Source organism: Typopeltis vanoorti, chromosome 7 (assembly GCF_054136105.1).
Source record: "Typopeltis vanoorti isolate ZY-2024b chromosome 7, IOZ_Tvanoo_1.0, whole genome shotgun sequence".
Classification (NCBI taxonomy): Eukaryota; Metazoa; Arthropoda; class Arachnida; order Uropygi; family Thelyphonidae; genus Typopeltis; species Typopeltis vanoorti.
The window spans coordinates 95,994,470-96,013,432 of NC_143555.1; the positions used below are offsets into that span (position 1 = coordinate 95,994,470).

At 33.5% G+C, this 18,963-nt stretch overlaps 1 protein-coding gene across 2 annotated transcripts in view; it reads left to right on the forward strand.

Annotated features, from left to right (window-relative positions):
* Positions 1-18,963, forward strand: part of LOC150104883 (UPF0462 protein C4orf33 homolog) — a 150,497-nt gene that overhangs the window by 27,213 nt on the left and 104,321 nt on the right. The window contains exons 1-2 of one of the 2 annotated variants that reach the window (XM_090395391.1): positions 11,081-11,109; positions 11,362-11,424. In XM_090395391.1, coding sequence (XP_090251517.1) covers positions 11,096-11,109; positions 11,362-11,424 — 77 coding nt within the window. In that variant the 5' untranslated portion in view covers positions 11,081-11,095. Of the gene's footprint in view, positions 1-11,080; positions 11,110-11,361; positions 11,425-18,963 lie in introns of those variants that run through there. The other variant, XM_090395392.1, reaches the window with a different exon arrangement.

Genomic DNA, 18,963 nt, shown 5'->3' on the forward strand with positions numbered 1-18,963 from the left:
GTAGTAGTCTCAGGAATGAGGCCTGTTTCTAGAGAAGGGAATTCTCCTCACCCCACCCCCAAAAAGCGGAGCCAGAATTAGACGGATTAAACCCAGATTTAAAGTGTCTTAAACAGTTGAACTTGGATCCTGGAAAATCATTGGAGTGATTTTGTATCAAGACATAACAACATCAGCTTAAAAAAAAAAAAAAAGCATTCCCTGTTTGTTGATGATCTTAGCAAATTCAGAACTACGTAAAGCGAAAAATACTGATATTTTAAACAAAACCAAGATGACTGGTATGGATTTGAAAGTATTCTCTACAATGTAGTACTTCAAAATCAGAATCAGGTACGTGTATTCTATATCTAATTGATTTTGTTTGCCTCAGCTTTAAGGTTTTAATATCAAATTACAGTAGTAAACAATAATTGGATGACACTGAATGTAAGTATAGATGATATTAGTTGGTTATTATACGACGGGAGGTACCAACGCACTTCCCTCTTGTGTGTACTCCTATTTCCATGTTCACGTACCAAGCATCTTTCTGTTCAAGATATCAATAATTTACGATATTTTTTCGGCCTCCAAATTTAGATCCTATTTTAGACAACTGTCAAGATCCATTTACTCGATCTATTAGATTATTTTCGCAACTGTTCTCGTATCGAAACCTCTTGACTTAAATTTGCTGTTCTCAGACTGCGTACCCCTCCCGAAGGGCTACAAGCACGTGATCAGTGGAAAGGCTTCAAAACCAATTCAATCAGATGATTTGATTGTTAGCATCTTTTTTATGTAGATACCATGGGTTTATTATTTTCAAAAAGCAAAATCGATGCACGTAAGAGTAGAAGCGGAAATAGAACTATTAAAATCATAAGCTGAGATCAGAGGAATTAAAAATGAATTCGGAGAGGTCAAAGTCCTGATGAAGTAGAACGATCGTTGGAAAAGTTTTTGACTATTTCGACTTTACACTACCCAACAGCACCTCTTTTTCAAACAAGCAACAATTAATAGTCCATTAATTATAGTAACTATTAATTATAACATGATCAACTCATTAGATTTTAAGTTTAATTAATTACAATCGTAATTAATTATATTATAATTAATGTTCATAACAGTTCATAATTAACGTCCGCTAACCCAATTTGAAAAAAAAAAGATTCCAGATGATTATCTTGTAATAAGACATTTATGAACGATATCTATTTAATTTCCAATGTTTTTCATGTATTTTTATTAAACAATCAGATATTGTCGTTCCCGAAGATTCATTTTGCTTAAATTTCCATTTTTTTAGAAATTGAACATTATTTACATATTTATTTAATGATTTAATTTACAGTATTCATTGATTTCTTCACTATTTATTGATTTTTAAGACGTTTGCATTTTATTTAAAAATTAAAAAATTTAAAAAAATTCCCCCCCCCCCCCACTTTTTTTTTACTACTCATTGCTTTTCAAAGTCGTGCGCACCTGTGTGTGTGTGTGTGAGAGAGAGAGAGAGAGAGAGAGATTTAGCAATCTATAGCAAAAAATAAAAACTTGCACAACAGCGATTGGACATCTGATAATTCTGAGTGCTTCACCATAATAAAGAAGACGATATGATTAGATTGCACACGTAAGATCATGCATTTGGTTTAAGAGGTTTTCGCAAGGAATGCGAAGAAATGAAAGATGCCGTCTTATCTCTCCAATAGACGTCGCTAGGTTATTTTATCACTGCCTTACCGAAGTGTAGTGGCAGTCAAAGAAAAGGCAGTATGCGGAGCATAGTTCTTTGACGATAAAACAATGGCGCGAACCAATTTATTAGAGACCAAAACTTGATAGAAACGACAGGCACTCAGAAAGCTGTATTAAGTAAGTGGAAATAATCACCACTTTAATCAGCAGATTTTAAGTGTGTTTTTTTTTTCTTTCGTAAAAATCTTCCAAGTACGTCAATAAAAAGAACAAAGTTTACCTCTTGCATTGTCGCTTATTCAGCAGTATACACGATATGATCCATAAAATGTCTTAGCATAGCCTCAAGGGAATCTTCTAATAAAGATAAAGTCTGTCTTGATGCCAGAGTTAGTCCTAATGAATTGGTAGGTGGAGCGAACAAGAATTTCAAATAAAATTATGAGCGCCACTGAAAAATACAGCGAGACAAATAAAATCTAATTTGACAGACGATAGTGGGGCGGCTTTTTAGTCAATGCTTTGTTTTAAGAATTCAATTAATTATTGTTCATTTAATATTCGCCATTTTTACTTTGATGCAGAAAAGCCGGAAGTGAGGATACAATTAAAATGGCTATTATATTTAATCAACTCTCCTGTTTAATTGAAAGATAATTATTTTATACTGCTTTAAGAATTCTAAATGACTTAAAATATAATTAATTTCTTAACTTTACATAAGTTTTAAGGGTCATCAAAGTTGTTTAATTATGTAGAAATTATATATATATATATATAACTTGAAATCTTCAGATGTAAAAGTACAAAAGATATTTTTAAATATTAAGAAATTGGAAATTTTTTTTTTCTAAATAAAGAACACAAACAGCCTTGATATTTTCATGCTCAGCATTTATAAACTCATTTAATGTTAAAAGTTAGAGAGAATGTTAAAATGAATATTAATGAATAAAGATACCGATCACTGCCATGTCCACAGAATATCATTTGACTGTAGACTGGAGATTAACTTAAGGCTCTCAGTCAACCATGGGTTATTATAAACCGTACTAAATATAGTATTATTAATAGACAGTGTTGGCAAGATTGACCTTGAGCATATCAATTCAAATGATAGATTTACAAGCAGACACTGTAAATACCTGACATCTGTAATAACAACGAGAAATTTCATGTACAGCCATCTTCTTACAGGAACGGAAATGGTTGAAGGATTATAATGATAAATTATTTCAGAGAGTCAAACAATAATGGAGCAGTATCTTTCAAAATTGAAGACTACGATGTTAGAAAAAAAAGTTGAGTTACGGTGTGTTTTTTTTTCTTTAAAATAACGTCGTCTGAAGTTGCGTCACTTTTTATGACAATAATCAATTTAGGCCCTGAATTAGTTTTCATCACTAGTGATCATGAAGAGTAAATAGCTTTTTGCAGACGGATATCAATATTTATCATTTCCTGAAGTGATAAATCATCCAAAAGTCTTAAACGGCAAAGATGTTTCGACTTACAATAAAGGCAAATGACATATTGCTAAGAAATTGTTTTGTCATAGTTAGCAAATTCAGTTGCCATAGATATACTGAATGAAGAACAAAATTACGATTAACAATGCAGTGCTTGCTGAAAACGTTATAGTAATTGTATTAACATACCCATGAAAAAGTTTCATTTGACAGTTTATTTTAGACAAGATAGTTTGTTTCGTGGGTGATCAATGAAATGTTGATGCTCAATATCTAGCCATACACATAGCTAGATTTATGATTTGCGGCCTTAAAAGCATGCCTTTTCTAGTTTCAGGAAATGCCAACTAGTCCGCTAGGTGGTAGATGACTCATCTCTATCGTCCTGCTTACTAGAGGGCGTGAAGTGGCTAGTCATGTTTCATCTTTATAGTAGGATTTCCGGTTTCTGTTCCCTACCTTCTTACATGCAGTTCAGGTGGTGACCATGCTGAGCATGCTCTCTACTATTCTTCCATTTGAGGGTGCAGTAGTAAAGCGGCAACCGAAAGCCGGCTACCAGATAGTACACCGGACCGAAATTGTTGGTAACATGAATTACCAACATCCCAGACCTAATACCAACATTAACGATATGCATCACCACTTACAGACATCCAATCCCAAGCTCTCATTCATCACCGAACCTACAGATCACCTAAACTTTCCAAAGTGTATCATGCATGATGTCTTCTGTAAGAAGGTGGAACATACGCTTTCGTCAAGTTTGATATTCTGTGCCGAAGATTATACGAACTCTTCTACTTGTCTGCTTTGACTCAAAACATATAAGTCGATGAGTTCGTATAAGGGGTTTCCTTACCTCATTTTGTTGCCTTCATTTGCTGCCTTTACTACTCTCTCTCTCAATATTTATACTGACCTAATCTGATTATCTTTTTCTGAAAGTAGCTGATCACATGCAGTCTAATTATCCAGACAGTGATATAATCTTCCCTGGGAATTTCAATGTACACAGTTCCGACAGGCTGCTCTTCTTCAACTTCACACTCGAAGCTAGAAGAGAGGCTGAATTGTCTGCTGTCAATAATGATCAACCCAAATTGTTAACCTACCTAGCAGAATTCCAGATAATCCGCATCATTCTATCAACATCCTTTTCTTAACCTCCTCCAAATATATTGATGACGTTAGCTTTCCTCTTGAAAACTGACCGTAGCATTGTTCATGTTTCTTTTCCTACAAATTTTCCAGTTAATCTCAGCTTGATATCCTGTTGTATTACAATGGTGCCAATTGCGTCAACCTTGGAGATTTTTCTGTCTCTTTTCCATGGTCTGATTATTGCTTCTAGTCTCCTTATCTAAGCATTTGCTCTGGTCTAAAAATTATTCTTTCTAGTATGAGTGCTTTTATTTCTCATTCCACTAAAAACCCCGATCCTTATCTGGGTCTTGGTTTACCAACAAATCAGCGCAAGTTAAAAATGTATCATACATTCAAATGTTTAAATTAAAGACTAGGGCCTTTCACTCAACTTACAAAACGGCTCATAACAACTGAAAAAAAAATCACCATCTAAACCTGAAAGGGCCAAATGTACTAAGCTGATCCCTCTTAACTGGCAGTAAAGCCTTTTGATTTCGTGACAAATCTGTTGGGTTGGGCAAGATTTCTGCTCTACTGTGTTTCGACCTTTGTCTCCCTTTCTCTTATCTTGATGGAAAAATGACAATATTGAGACTTCTTAAGATCAGTCTTCTCCTCTAACTTTTTGCAGACTACCAAAACAAATCTCCCCTATTCCACAAACCACCCTGCGTATGTCTCCTGTAATCTTTCGAAAAAAAGAATATCAGAAATATACTCAACAGTCTTGATACTAATAAGTCCTCAGGTCCAGATGGTACCCCTCCAGTAGCACTAGGAACGTGCTCCAGTATTAACACGCATCTTGCATCGCCTCCGCAAGATGCCCTGTTCATCTAAACATCTATCCAACACCATGGAAGAAAGCCTTTGTTCAGCCTGTTCCTAAAAAAGGGAGATAAAAATCAGCCATCAAACTATCGTCCCATTGTTGTACATCTATAAGTATGTGGTGAGTCTTGATATTTCAAAGGCATTTGATCGAATCCGCGTTACAGCCTTCTTTCCATACTACCATCTCCTATATATATATATATATATATATTTTATTTTTTCCGAAAAGTACAATGTATGTCTCTTATGTTTTACTTCAAACCTATAATTCACCATTTTATAATAGAAATGAGCGTTTCAAAATAAATAAATAAGGTATATTCATGTGACCTACCAAAGTATATTTTGGTATAGAAGAAATCTTCAATGTCTTTAACTACATCTCTTGCAAGCCAAGTACTCTTTCTGGGAATGGGGGGGGGATTCAAATTGATGCAATCACTGGATGTAAAATTAGAAGCGGAGCAACTCTAAACTGTGGATATGATTATGCATTCTGAGCACTAGAGCAACTTCAAACTGACAATTATGCTGTTGTTAATCTAGAATTACATTAGGGCCCAGAGTATATAATCCTTTCTGTAATCAAAACGGTGAATAATGCCGTGCGTACTGCCCAGTCAGGTGTTAAACTATTGAGCAAGATAATGTTACTGAGCTAGCTTAATGCATCTGCCTTTTCCGATCAAGCCATCTGCGCAATAAGCATTCTCGTAATGGACGTGCTTGGGTAGTGTTCGACATCTGGTCTACCTTTAGCATAGGCTTTGTATCGAGTCTATTTCCGTGACATGATATCAGTTTGTCCCCTACATTCTAACCAACTGACGACCAACTTCTGCTACACTCTAGTACATGCAGAAATCTGATCATCATGCGTATATCTACGTATCGTGTTTCCAATTGTCAGATATCTTGAGTCTTGACTATAAGACAGTATCGCATGCTATCTTATTGTAAACGATATATGTTCACGTGAGACTTGTTATTACTTTATTTTTAGAAACACCTCGGTAGTTTAAAATATTTTCTAAAATTAACGAAACATACCATATATCTATGACAAAGAGTACAAAAGTGGAGATAGTTAAAAAATAAAATCATGTTTTAATGATTTATTTATTTATCTTTTTCTATTTATGAATTTATCTTTATTGATATTTCGACAGTTCAAGAAATTTCAAAATATTATTAAAACAACTTTCATTAAAAAAAAGCGATTATATGTTATTATTAACATATGCTAAGAATTGTTATATAATTGTTGTTGACTGTATTTAATAAACCGGAAGTGAATTTTATCTGTGTCTAAAGAAATTATATTTCCTGATTAAAAAAGTACTAGTATGAAACTCGGAACAGATCAGTCGGTCTTCATTTTTTAATATTTTCTTATTTCTTCTTTTAATATTCCAACTTGAGAGTAGAATGTGACGGTTTTCTTTTCTTCTTTTCTCCCGTTAATCTAAAATGCGCCAAGAAAGGGGGAAAAAAAGTTTCCAGTAATTTCTATCAGACGAAGCTGAGCTGATTCCACTAGTCAACAATCAACTCCAGTGAATCTATCTAGCGAAGCACATATTAAATTTCTATTTCTGCTTCCTTACAATATTTGTTGTTGCGCCCTCTAGCTTCCTGGAGATAATTTTACGCTCGTAGACTGACGAATTAAAAATAGTCAGGATCCTTTAATAAAAAAGAGAAATAAATGAACCGAGAGAACTTTTAACTTCCATGTACATATTTAATTATAGTATGCATCAAAAGAAATGCTCGCATAATATGAAATTTTTTATTTTTTTTATTTTTCTTCTTCAGTATTTCATTCCTAGACTGCCTGTGGTCTGCCAATGATGACCAAGGGCGAATTGAAGGCGAGATATATCTCTTGGAGCTGTCAGAGAAGATGAAAAATATTTCGTCTGTTTAGGAAGGGGAGTTCGAGTTTCACATTTAAAATCGGTTAACTCAATATAGAGAGGAAAATCACTTGAAAATTTCATTAAAAATCTTAGAAATAAATAATACTTAATGCTTACACATAGAACGTTAGTGCTTTAATATTTTTTATCAATTTCTATTTCGCCATCAGACATCGGTGTATGTTATTGTCTTTTCTCTTTAAAAAAAATTAGCTATTGACTTCAATTACGTAAAGAATTAAAGATAATTGAACCCATAAATTTATTCAAGTAATAAGAACATATTACTTAATATTAACATTCCCAGATTGGAAAATTAACCGCCAATATGTATCATAAACTGTTGAACCAGTGTATTTTTCTATATTTTAAATCATTCAATCTTCTGTGGGGCGCCCTCTAAAGGAAAATACGACACTTTCTAGAGGGCGGGAAGCAATAGTTAATATTATTGTTTATTTTATTATATATATATATTGACTGTCATTAATATACTAAGTTAGATATTTAAAGTTATGATTTCGAAATAAATATCTGTGTGTGCTATTTTACTTTTAGTTAGGTTGGAATTATATTGTCGTCTGCACTGAAATGAAAATTACCACACAAGGAATAAAAGCAGCCCGAATAGCAGACGACAGTTTATTTTGTCTACACCGTATGAATGGTGATGAAAACACGGATTTATTTTTAGTAAATTGTCTTTTATAATGATATATTACACCCAATAGAAGCAACGTTATACATCACTAAATAGGTTATTTATCATAACGCTTTGTTGTGTTGATTCAGTGTTACTATAGCAATCGTGTTGTGCGCCGAACTAAATTTGAAGAGCTACAACTTAGGCAGTTTAACACGAAAATGGGTCACGTCATAAATTAATTAAGAAAAAAACAAAAATTAATGGATGAATCCTCTAACTACTTCATTCATTATTGATGTGTTCTAGTCGCAAGGCTTAATTTCAGATCACTTAACTAAGTGTTGTAAAAACTATAATAAATTATGTGGATTTTATCCTTTGATCACGCAGTTAATGATTTAATGTTTGCTACGACCACTAAAATTACCAATTTTTATAACTGTTCTATTAAATGAGCTATTTATAGTCTCTTCAAAAATACTTGGATATTTCTATTAGATATTTTGCATTTCAAACTTTTTTTTTTTCCATTTTTACTTCTTTATTTTTTCTTTAAATTGCCGACAGGATTCCAATATTTAAAGGCAGTATAATAACTTACAACTGTGTCGTATTTAAAAGGATAACTTGTACCATAGTTGTTCAATTTTTTTCATAAATGCTTTCTCACGCATTTTGTATAGTACCTTGACGGGGTAAGCCGAGAGCCTTCTATAGATTAAGCTGTACTTTCTATAAAATATATTAACAAAACTTCAAAGAATGTATTTATTTTCTTAAATAAGACGTTTAAATATTTAAATCCATCCTTAGAAACACTTTGCAATTATTAGAAGATATCTTTTTAAATAGGTGAAGAGAGAAATAACTATAGTTTGAAAATAATGTATTTTCTTTTTGTAATTTCATTTCGTGACGTAATTCAAAACATAGCTACAGTAATAACCAGTCAAAGTGTCAGGGAATTTTTTTTAGGGAGTGGGAGAGAATAAGGATCAGTCGTTAATGTGTAGCGACACCGCCATCTTCTTTATGGCTTCCGGCACATGTACAGATTTCGTGTAATGCAGGTTGATGACCTAAAAACAATTTTGGAGACTACTCTTTTGCCATCTATCGAATGCCATTTGTTGAAGTCGCCTTGATCTTCTCTGTTGATGAAAACTATCGACCCAAAAGGTAAAATGTCATTTTTAAGAAGAAGTAGACATCTCAAGGGAAAACAAAAGGTCCGTATACCGAGGATATTGATGATTCCTTGTACGGTATGTTACTCTATGACTTATATATTTTTCTGTTATTTTTATTTCTTCCTTTATGGTTATAATTTTAGGTATCACGTATGTTAGTTACGTGGCGACTTTCACGTGAATACTCTTAATAGTGATAATAACTCCCAAATGTTCTGTCTTCTCCTAACACGTTTTAACAACTTTAAGTATCGTTATGTTGGCTTTATTTCGAAAACGTGAAAAGATATCCTGTCTTAGCACGTGGTGTTCTTCTGATTGTCTTTAGAACTCTTAAATCATTCAAAAAAAAAAAAAAACAGCACATGGTTAATATATTAGTTATAGAAAGGAAACCATAAGGGAAACATCTTCCCAAAAATTCTATGAAGCCAAAGAAGATTTAGAAAACATCAAAAATAATTAAATTTTATTTGCTTAGTCTCTGATCAAATAAAATAACTTTGATCACAGATTTATTAATATTATTTTTACTTTTATATCATTCGAAGAGTGACTGACTTAATTTTCTGTAGATAAAATGTCCAAAAAAGATGACTTAATCGTTTTTCTAGATATGGTTGATCTCAGAAGGGGGGGGAGTTTTATTTTTAATTTGAAGTAAGAGCAGAAGGTCGTTGCAAACCAATGTTTCTATCTCCATTTTTTCCCACCTAACATAAACCATTACAACGACACCCTTTATATCAAAACGGAATATTATTCTTAAATCTTAATAGCTGACTGCAGAGTTATGCTGATGATGCTACTCCATTATCAGCATGACGCCACAAAATACGTCACCTTTTTCATCTCTTTCGTTAATCCAACAACCGTTTATGAAGCCTCTCTCCTGTTTTTTTTTCTTTCCTTATGATTTATAATTTAATATTTGTTTTACGGCATTTGCCATTTTGTTTACATACTATATTCAGTTCTGGGTATTTGTTTTTTTTTTCTTTTCTTGATTTTCGTTTTAAGTATTTTAATCTCCTCGTTTCTTTTATGATCAAATTTTCTATTTCTATTTCTTTTTTCTTCTTCTTCTTCTTTGTTTAAGTTGTTGTGTTATATATTCGAAAATTACTTAAATTACTTGTATTACCTACATATTCGAAAAAAAAAATTTGTATCAGATAAAACACTATAAAAACATACGCTTTTTGTTTCACTTTAGTTACTGTACGTTTGTGATGTTAGTCACGGTGTGATGTTAGTGAGCCGATATTGCAAGCGTGGTATGAACTCGCTAATTCAAACGTTGTTGAACAGCCCACTGAACTGCAAAATTTATTTTAAACCCCGAGATCACCAAAGCGCTTCCTAAAAGGACTAAATAGGTAGTAATCTCTAGTGACCAATCAGGACTGGGTGTTGTTAGAGGTAGGTAGTCGTAATTTTCCAATGCGAATTCACCATCTTTCGGCCTCAGCAGCCGTTTGTGTTCTCAGGCAAGCTATCATCTGCCATTGCGGAAAGATGTGATAATGTAGGAAATAGCTTTGCATTGTCACGTGATTTTAATGCATTGTAAATGATCACAGTTAAACAGAAAAGATTTTTTTTAACTTTAATACTTACGAAGAAAGAGCAAATCTGCGAATGCTTGTAAGTCCTTGTATTTCGACACTTTGAAGGAAACTGTATTTGCTCTGCTGAACTCTATAACTTACCCAGGACAGGATAAACTATAGAGAGGATAAGCTATTTTCTTCATTCAAACTTTGTACATGAGAGTCGTCAGTACGAAAGTTATCCGAAAGATGGCGCCACGCACATATATATATATTTGTCTCTCTCTCTCTCTCTCGACACACATATCCTTTTTATGAACTGAATCTGTACAACACAAAATATATTCAGTTCAGGTGCCATTACATTTATCAAGAATTTTCAATAAAAACAAACAAACTAAAAAGTTGTTTTTCTAGTTTGAATATCTGTTGAATAATAAAAAATAACCTAGAGCGATATTCCTGAGAACAGCACCAAATGTTACCTCATTATCGTGATCAAGAGGTGACATTTGGTTATCAGAGGAATAACCTAAAGCTATTCGATTAAACAAAATCGCATGTCAGACTATCCTATCTGCATATAACACTCTTAAAACCACCAGTTTCAAGCTACCATCTGCTTAGATACCTGTGTTAAGTCAGAATGAAATTCTATAGGTAAGATTTTTGATTTTGAAAGATACCTGATTTTTCCTTTGCCTCAAATTTCCGGCTTGTCAATGTGTGTGTATGTATGTGTGTGTGTGTGTGTGTGTGTGTGTGTGTGTGTTTGTGTGTGTGTGGAGCGAGAGAGATTGCAGAAACTCTGGTACATGAGTATTGCGTGGGAAACACAATTAATTGATATTTAGATTATATATGAGTAATTGACATTATGCTTTAATTAATAATTACTTATTTATGTTCTAGATCATTGATCCTTGGAGTCTTTCTCCTGTCATCAGAACGTTTTTTGATTCAAGGACTCCAAAGGTAAGTTCACAGTAGATACATAGTGGTATTAAGCAATATAAAATATATGAAATATAGCAAAATTTCGTAAAGTCCATAGTAAATTAAAATTGAGAACTTCATATATATATATATATATATATATATATATATATATATATATATATATATATATATATATATATATATATATATATATATATATATATATATATATGAAGTTCTCAATTTTAATTATATATATTTGGCCAGAAAGCCAAATGTGTTAAGTTAAATGTGTTGAGCTAAATATGTTAAGAAAAGCCAAGGCTGGCTTTTCTTAAGACCAGAAGAGAACCCTTAAGACTAGTAATTTGTACTAGTCCCCCCCCCCCCCCATCGGCGCTGGTTACATGGATCTCCTCACCTCCAGGATTTTCTTAAAAGATTTGAAATGTAAAACTTTTATATACCTCTTTTTCACAATAGTTAATAGCAAAATAGTTATTATACCTTTTTCGTTTAGCAAAACAAACAAATCATGTCAAAATGTTTGGAATTTTTACCTTACCTTACCTATTATTTGTTTTGTTAAGATATAAGCAAACATGTTAATTTAAGGGGGGGGGACAGATTGTTTCGCGAGATACGTAGAAGTTACACACTAGGCAGTATGTTAGTACCTCACTCAAAGTAAGCGACACATGTCCATCAAATAGCTATTTTTTTTCTATTATATAAAGCGTACTTCCTGGCCAGCGTTAACGATTAATTATCAACACGTTAGTACAAGAATATTTTTAATGTTTGCCAAATATTTCAGTTCTGAAATTAACAGACTATCCTCAGTGGCTTGATAGGAACAGTTCTTGCAAGATGGAATACAAACAACTGATCATTCAAAAGTAGAACCAGCCGGGTGATGTTACATTGCTAAGCACTAAAGAGAGATAAATTTCATCAGAATGATGAATAAATTATAGGTATCAATTCATAATTTCATACAACAATCTTAATTCAATTACAGATAACGTTAGACTAATGTAAGAATTAGAAAATCTCAATTGAAAAAAAAAAAAAAACTGTGTGTTATCCGGATTAAACTTTCCCATATTTTTGACAAGGATAGGCAATCATTTCGATTCAAGTTAGGGCGTTAAAGTAAGGTCTCAGCACTCTCTTTGAACAGGCGTTCGACTTTATAGCGACATCTGTGTAGTAGGCGAGTCCTGGACCAAAGAATCGTGTGGCCTGTCTCTATCCCGTGTTGCGCCAATCCAGACTCATCGGATTTGTTGTGAAGAATGTACGATTGATGTTCTTGTATTCTTTTTTCTATAGAGCGTCCGGTTTGTCCAAAGTACGACAGATTGCAGTCAAACGGAACTCGATATATATACACCAGGCAGCGACATAGTTGAGCGTTTATCTTTAAAAGAGGAGAAACAGGTGGATATTTTGTTAATAGGGATATAAGTGGCTGTTAAATCATATTTCTTCAGAATTCTTGAAATTGGTTCTGAAATTCCAGAAATACATATGGAATTGGAACTCGACGTATTGATTCTTTGTTGTTCTGGATTGAATTATAGGAATCGAACAAATGTTGTGTAGTCTTTTCGGAGAAGCCATTAAATTTCATGTAATGTTTGATAGTGGAAAGTTCTTTCTGTAATTCGTGGGGAGTTGAGCAATTAGTTCTAGCTCGTCGAATTAAACATTTTATGATTCCTGTTTTTTGATAAGGATGATGAGCAGATTTTGAGAATGTAACGTACAGTAAAAGTGGGTTTTTTGCAAACTGTTATGGTTGTCAGAATACCTGAAGGTGAGCGAATGAGAAGGATGTCTAAAAGGATAACTCGTGGTCTTTTTCAATCTCCATGGTAAACTTGATACGAGGGTGTAACGAATTGATTTTGGCTAAAAAGGAAGGTAAGGAATCTCTGTTGTGAGACCACACTGAAAAGATGTCGTCTATATATCTAACCCAAAAGGAAGGTTGAGGGTATATAGATGAAAAAAGGATGTCTTCTAGATGCTCCAAATAAAAGTTGGCTAGAGCAGGTGAAAGTGGACTTCCCATGGCCGTTCCTTCTACTTGGTTTTAGAATTTGTTTTGACACAAAAAATATCCAGAGTGCATCACGAAATCGAATAATTTTACGATATCTTGTGAGAAGAAGTAAATGTAAAGTCTCTTTGAGAGGTACATTCGTGAATAGAGATTCTACATCGAAGCTCACCATAAGATCAGTAATTAGACATTTTTTAATTTGTTTAAGAAATCAGAAGAGTTTTTCAAAAAGGAGCGTGATTTGCCTATATGCGATTTCAAGAATTTCGCTAAATATTTGGCTATGCGGTAAGTAGGTCAATCAATACAGTCAAATATAGGACAAAGAGAAATAATGTCTGTCTTGTGAATTTTTGGTAGACCATAAAACCAAATTAAAAAATATCTCATTACAACCTACTAATCTAAGGAACGCGGCTCGTTCTACTTTTTAATGATCCATTGTTGGTATTCCACCTTGTAAAAACTGTTCCTATCAAGTCACTGATGATAGTCTGTTGATTTCAGAGTGAAATATTTGGCAATTATTAAAATATTCTTGTGCTAACGTGTTGATAATTCTTAATTTCATGTCACAAGTGTCTCTCAAGAATAGAGTTGGCGACACTGGTGAACTTCAATGTATTAGTACTGTTTGTGACCAAGTTTTGCTAAAAGGAATTGCTTTTTAGTTAGAGAACAAAAACTATGAAGTCAAAAGGTACTAATTTTCGAGGTTGTCTCTTATAAATCTTTCTCCTAAGGTAAATATAATTTGTACTACGAAAAAACACCTGAATATGACAGTTATTGATGTAGTTTTTGTAATGAGTATGCAAAATATGAGGGAAACAACACTTAAATGTAGTTTAAGTGTTGTTTCGACATAATATTCAATAAATATTACTTCACCAATTCTATATTTCTAATAACTTTAAACGATTAACTTCTTATCTTAAAATGAAGCAGCTATTTGATTCCTTGAATAATTTTCAGTAGGTAGTGTACACATACCACGCTGGTAATCTAGTTAATTGTGAACATCATTTTAAACTAATTAGATACGTGGTAATAAACACTGTTATTTATGAAAAGAAATAACAATGCTTCCTGATTTTTCTGCATGTCATCTATCAGTCAATAAAAATTATATTGGTATGTATTCTGTAAATTCTTTTAAGCTGTCTTTAGGTTATTTTCGCAGTATCATAAAATTTCTTTATATTCATGACTGCAACCGGCAAATTTACCTTGGGAGGACTTATTTACTGTTTAATTATTTATTTATTTACTTAGCGCATGATGATACAACGGCCCATATGTGAGGCCGACATGAGAGGTACAGCACCAAAGAAAACGCTACTACCACCATATGAGGTCGGCTAACTCACATTCATCTGAATAAGTTCGTATAAAGATTTGCTGTTACAGTGCAAATTACGGCAAATTAAACACTAACGATGCAAATAGTATATGAATATAAAAACTCAGACGTTTTTAGAAGTATCTCAAAATCCTTAAATTTTTTGACGAAATTAGAGATACCAATCAGACTATATAATGTCTTTTCAAAACCAATTCTACTAAACGGAAGCGAAACATGGACCATAAAAAGAAAAGATGAAAAACGAATTTAAACAGCAGAAGGGAAATTTCTCAGAAAAACAGCTGGATATACAGTGGGACCATAAAACAAATGAAGAAATTTTACAATCCCTGAATATAAAACCAATTAATTACTACATAAGACTTTCTCGGAGAACCAAGAAAGAGATGGCATGAGACCGGAACCTTGCCAAAAATCCATGTTAGGAAGAAGAAGACTAAAAGTACCAGTTTCTTTTCTTTTTCTTTTCGAGATGTTTAACAGAAATCCCAGTTCTTCGGTGAATATTGAGAAGGCGAGTCTCATGGCAAAATCTCTTCAAGTTAACTGACATTTCATTTTTAACGCAGTTCTTCCTTAAATTGCATTGAACTACATTATATGCGGAATTAATCTGAAAAAAGAAGAAATAATGATTAACGTTTTCAGAACAATCAATCATTATTTGCAAATATATATGACAAATGTCTTGAAATAATATTAATGGGATATGCTTTGACGATTATCAAAGAGTAATGAATGGGTACATAATTTCTTTTGACTCTAAGTGCCAAACTAGAGAGAGAGAGAGAGAACTCCATAATTTGGAAGACTAAAAAGGAGATTTTTTAAGAAGACTTTTTTTTCAAAATCTTTTTTTACAGAATACTAGAAGGTCAGGGAATGTTTTATTCTTAAAATGGAAATAGGATACTACTAAAGATAATATGCCATTTATTTAAATAAAAGAAGGGACAAATAGGACCAGTACTTTATAAGTAAAGATAAAATTCTAGTTAAGCTGTAGAATATTAAAGTCCTGAAGTCCTGCTTATCACAGATGGAAAAACTGAGTCTGCTTGCGATGCGAGGAACGTTTATAAAGCTTTTTCGGATGAAGTTGGTTTATCTAGTCTCAGTCAGAAACTAGATGTGTTTTTCATTATAAAAAATAGACAAGCCAATTGTTATAAAACTATTACATTTTATGCCAATAGCCACCCCGTTACTTGTCAAAAAAAAGTAATTCTTCTAACACTTTTTATTCTCCCAAAGGTACTAAACAGGTGAATTCCTTTTCATCCTAACTTGGAAGATCAGTCAGCAGCCAGGTTCCACTCTAGTCATTACTAAATGATCCCAAGGCTATCCATGATTCCAAAAGCATCAGGAGAGAAAGCATAGAAGACAGAACTGCCACCATCTCATTGTCCCAAACCTAACAGGGACATATTATTGTGTGAAATGGTGTGATTTCTGGTATTTTTTTTAAGTTATGAGGTTAAAAAAATCCGAGTTTCATGGAAGAAAACATGGTTTTAGTGCCAAAGATCGACTCGGGAAATCGGTGAAAAAAAATCCTAAAAAATTCCACGAATATAAAAAGTTCAAGGAAAAGAACAATCTCTAATGAAAACAGGTTTTAATACAATGTAACCGATTATTTATTTTGTTTCGAAAATATTGTTTTAATATATATATATATATATACTTTAATATAGTATTACCTTATGAAAAGATAAAACATTATGGATTTTACTTTCCTGAGTTAGTGCAACGTTAATCTAATAAGTCGTATAACCTTCTAACGCACTTATTTCCTAAAAGAAGTAGGAGGAGCTCCTCTAGCGCCAACTAACTTATGAAGACATCTCCAGTTTCATCTAATTTTGATGACTGGTTAGTAGTCAACATACCGTCTGAATATAATATTACTATACAGAATATTCAACACGCTCAAGTTGTGTGAAAGAGAACCAGATGAACTATGGGAAGAAATTAAAGATATAATTAAAACAGAAGCAAAGAAGAATATTCCAACAATGTGTAAGAAGAAGTCCAAATGGCTGTCAGAAGATGCCATCAAAACTGCTCAGGAAAGGAGGAAAATGGATGCCATAGGAAATTTACAGGAAGTACGGTATTTGAATGCACAGTCTCAACAAGCCAGAAGAGACAAGGATAAATACTTTAACCAGGAATGCCAATAAATAGAAGACCAAAACAAGAAAGGAAAAACAAGAGATCTTTTCAAAAAGATCAGGGAGCTGACAGGGAAGTTCAGCGCTAAGGTGATAATATTGAAAAGTAATCAGAAAGGATATCTTACAGAAGTGGCAGACATCAAAGAAAGATGGAAAGAGTATACAGAAGCCCTTTACGGAAAGGTCTCCAGAATTACTGAAAAATTTGAAGAGCAGGATTGTACACAGGAGCCATTACCACTAGAGAGTGAAGTGAGGTGAGCACTGCAACAGCTATCCAGTAAGAAAGCGCTAGGAAGTGATGGAATATCTATTGAGCTGCTCAAAGACCTGGGAGAAGAGGCAGTTAAAATTTTAACAGCTCTCTGTCAACGAATTTGGATCACAACTATATGACTTAAGGAATGGAAAAAATCAGTTTATATACCTTTATTGAAGAAAGGCGATGCAAGAGAGTGCGTAAATTACAGAATTATAGCACTGATTTCTCATGCAAGTAAAGTCTTATTTAAGATCATTCAGAAAAGACTGGAACCATTCATTAAGAGAGAAATGAGATCAGATCTCCAATGTGAGATAGATAATAGAAAGAGCACAGGAATATCAAAAGAACGTTTATCTTTGTTTCCTTGACTATAGCAAGGCTTTTGACTCTGTGGATCATGTGAAACTGTGGAATGTGTTAAGAACAATGGGAGTACCAGAGAATTTGATTATCCTTCTGAGGAATTTTGAACAAGAAGCTACTGTCCGAACAGATCTCGGAGAAATTATTTCACAATAGGTAAAGGGGGATATGACAAGAATGTATCTTATCTCCGTATCTGTTTAGCTTGTACAGCAAATACATGGCAGTGCTGGAGGAGTCTTCAGCTGGAATTAAAATTAGTGGAAGAATATTAATAATTTGAGGTATGGAAATGATACCACCTTGCTAGCAGAATACAAAGAAGATTTGGAGGAACTGATTATGAAAGTTAAAGAAGAAAGTGCTAAATATGGCCTTAAACTTAATCTCAAAAAGACAATAGTTTGGCAACATGTGAACTTAATGATTTTGAAGTAGATGGGGAAAATATGGAAGTAGTTAACAATTTTGTGCTCCTAAAATTCTGAATTGATAAAGGTGGGTATTGTACTGAAGAAGTAAGAAGAAATTAATACTCAGAAGGAAAGCAATAACAAATTTAAGCAAGATCTTTAAAGATAAATATATCAGCCTCGCAACAAAAATCAGAATCGTGAAAGCAATGGCATTCCCTGTGAACTGCAAAGCAAACCAATAAATCAGTGATAGACAGAATAAAGCCAGATATCTCCGTCAAAGCTATGTTCATCAAACAAAAATTGTCATACTTTAGACATATTATGCGAGCAAATGACAGTCTGGAGAAGATGATGATGATGATGCTTGCTAAAGTTGACAGAAGCAGGAGAAGAGGAAGACCAAGAATTAGATGGGTGGATGGAGTTAAAGAAGCAACTGGAATGCGCCTGGAAATTCTGAAAGATATGGGCAGGGACAAATCTGAATGGAAAGAGTATGTTCATAGAATCACCAGGAGTCGAACATGACTAGATGGAACATGACAACAAAAAGCAGTCAGTCTCCATCCAGCCATCCAGCCTTCTTGGGGGGGGGGAGAGAGAGAGAGAGAGAGAGAGAGAGAGAGAGAGAGAGAGAGAGAGAGAGAGAGAGAGTGACGACAACTACCCCCATCTCGAAGCGGTTAACCCTAAGACTCGTATTATTTTCTGTAATATTCTGAGTTCTCTCGTCGATATCTACAAAATGAAAAACGTGATTTTCCGTGAGAAAAATTGAAAAGCTTAGAAAAAATTCCTCTAGATGGTGAATGGAATTGAACTTCAAACGATATGTCTTTGGACAGCCAGCACCATGGAATACCATTTGCACAGGGTTACATGTCTTAATTTCGAATCTGGAAGTTTTA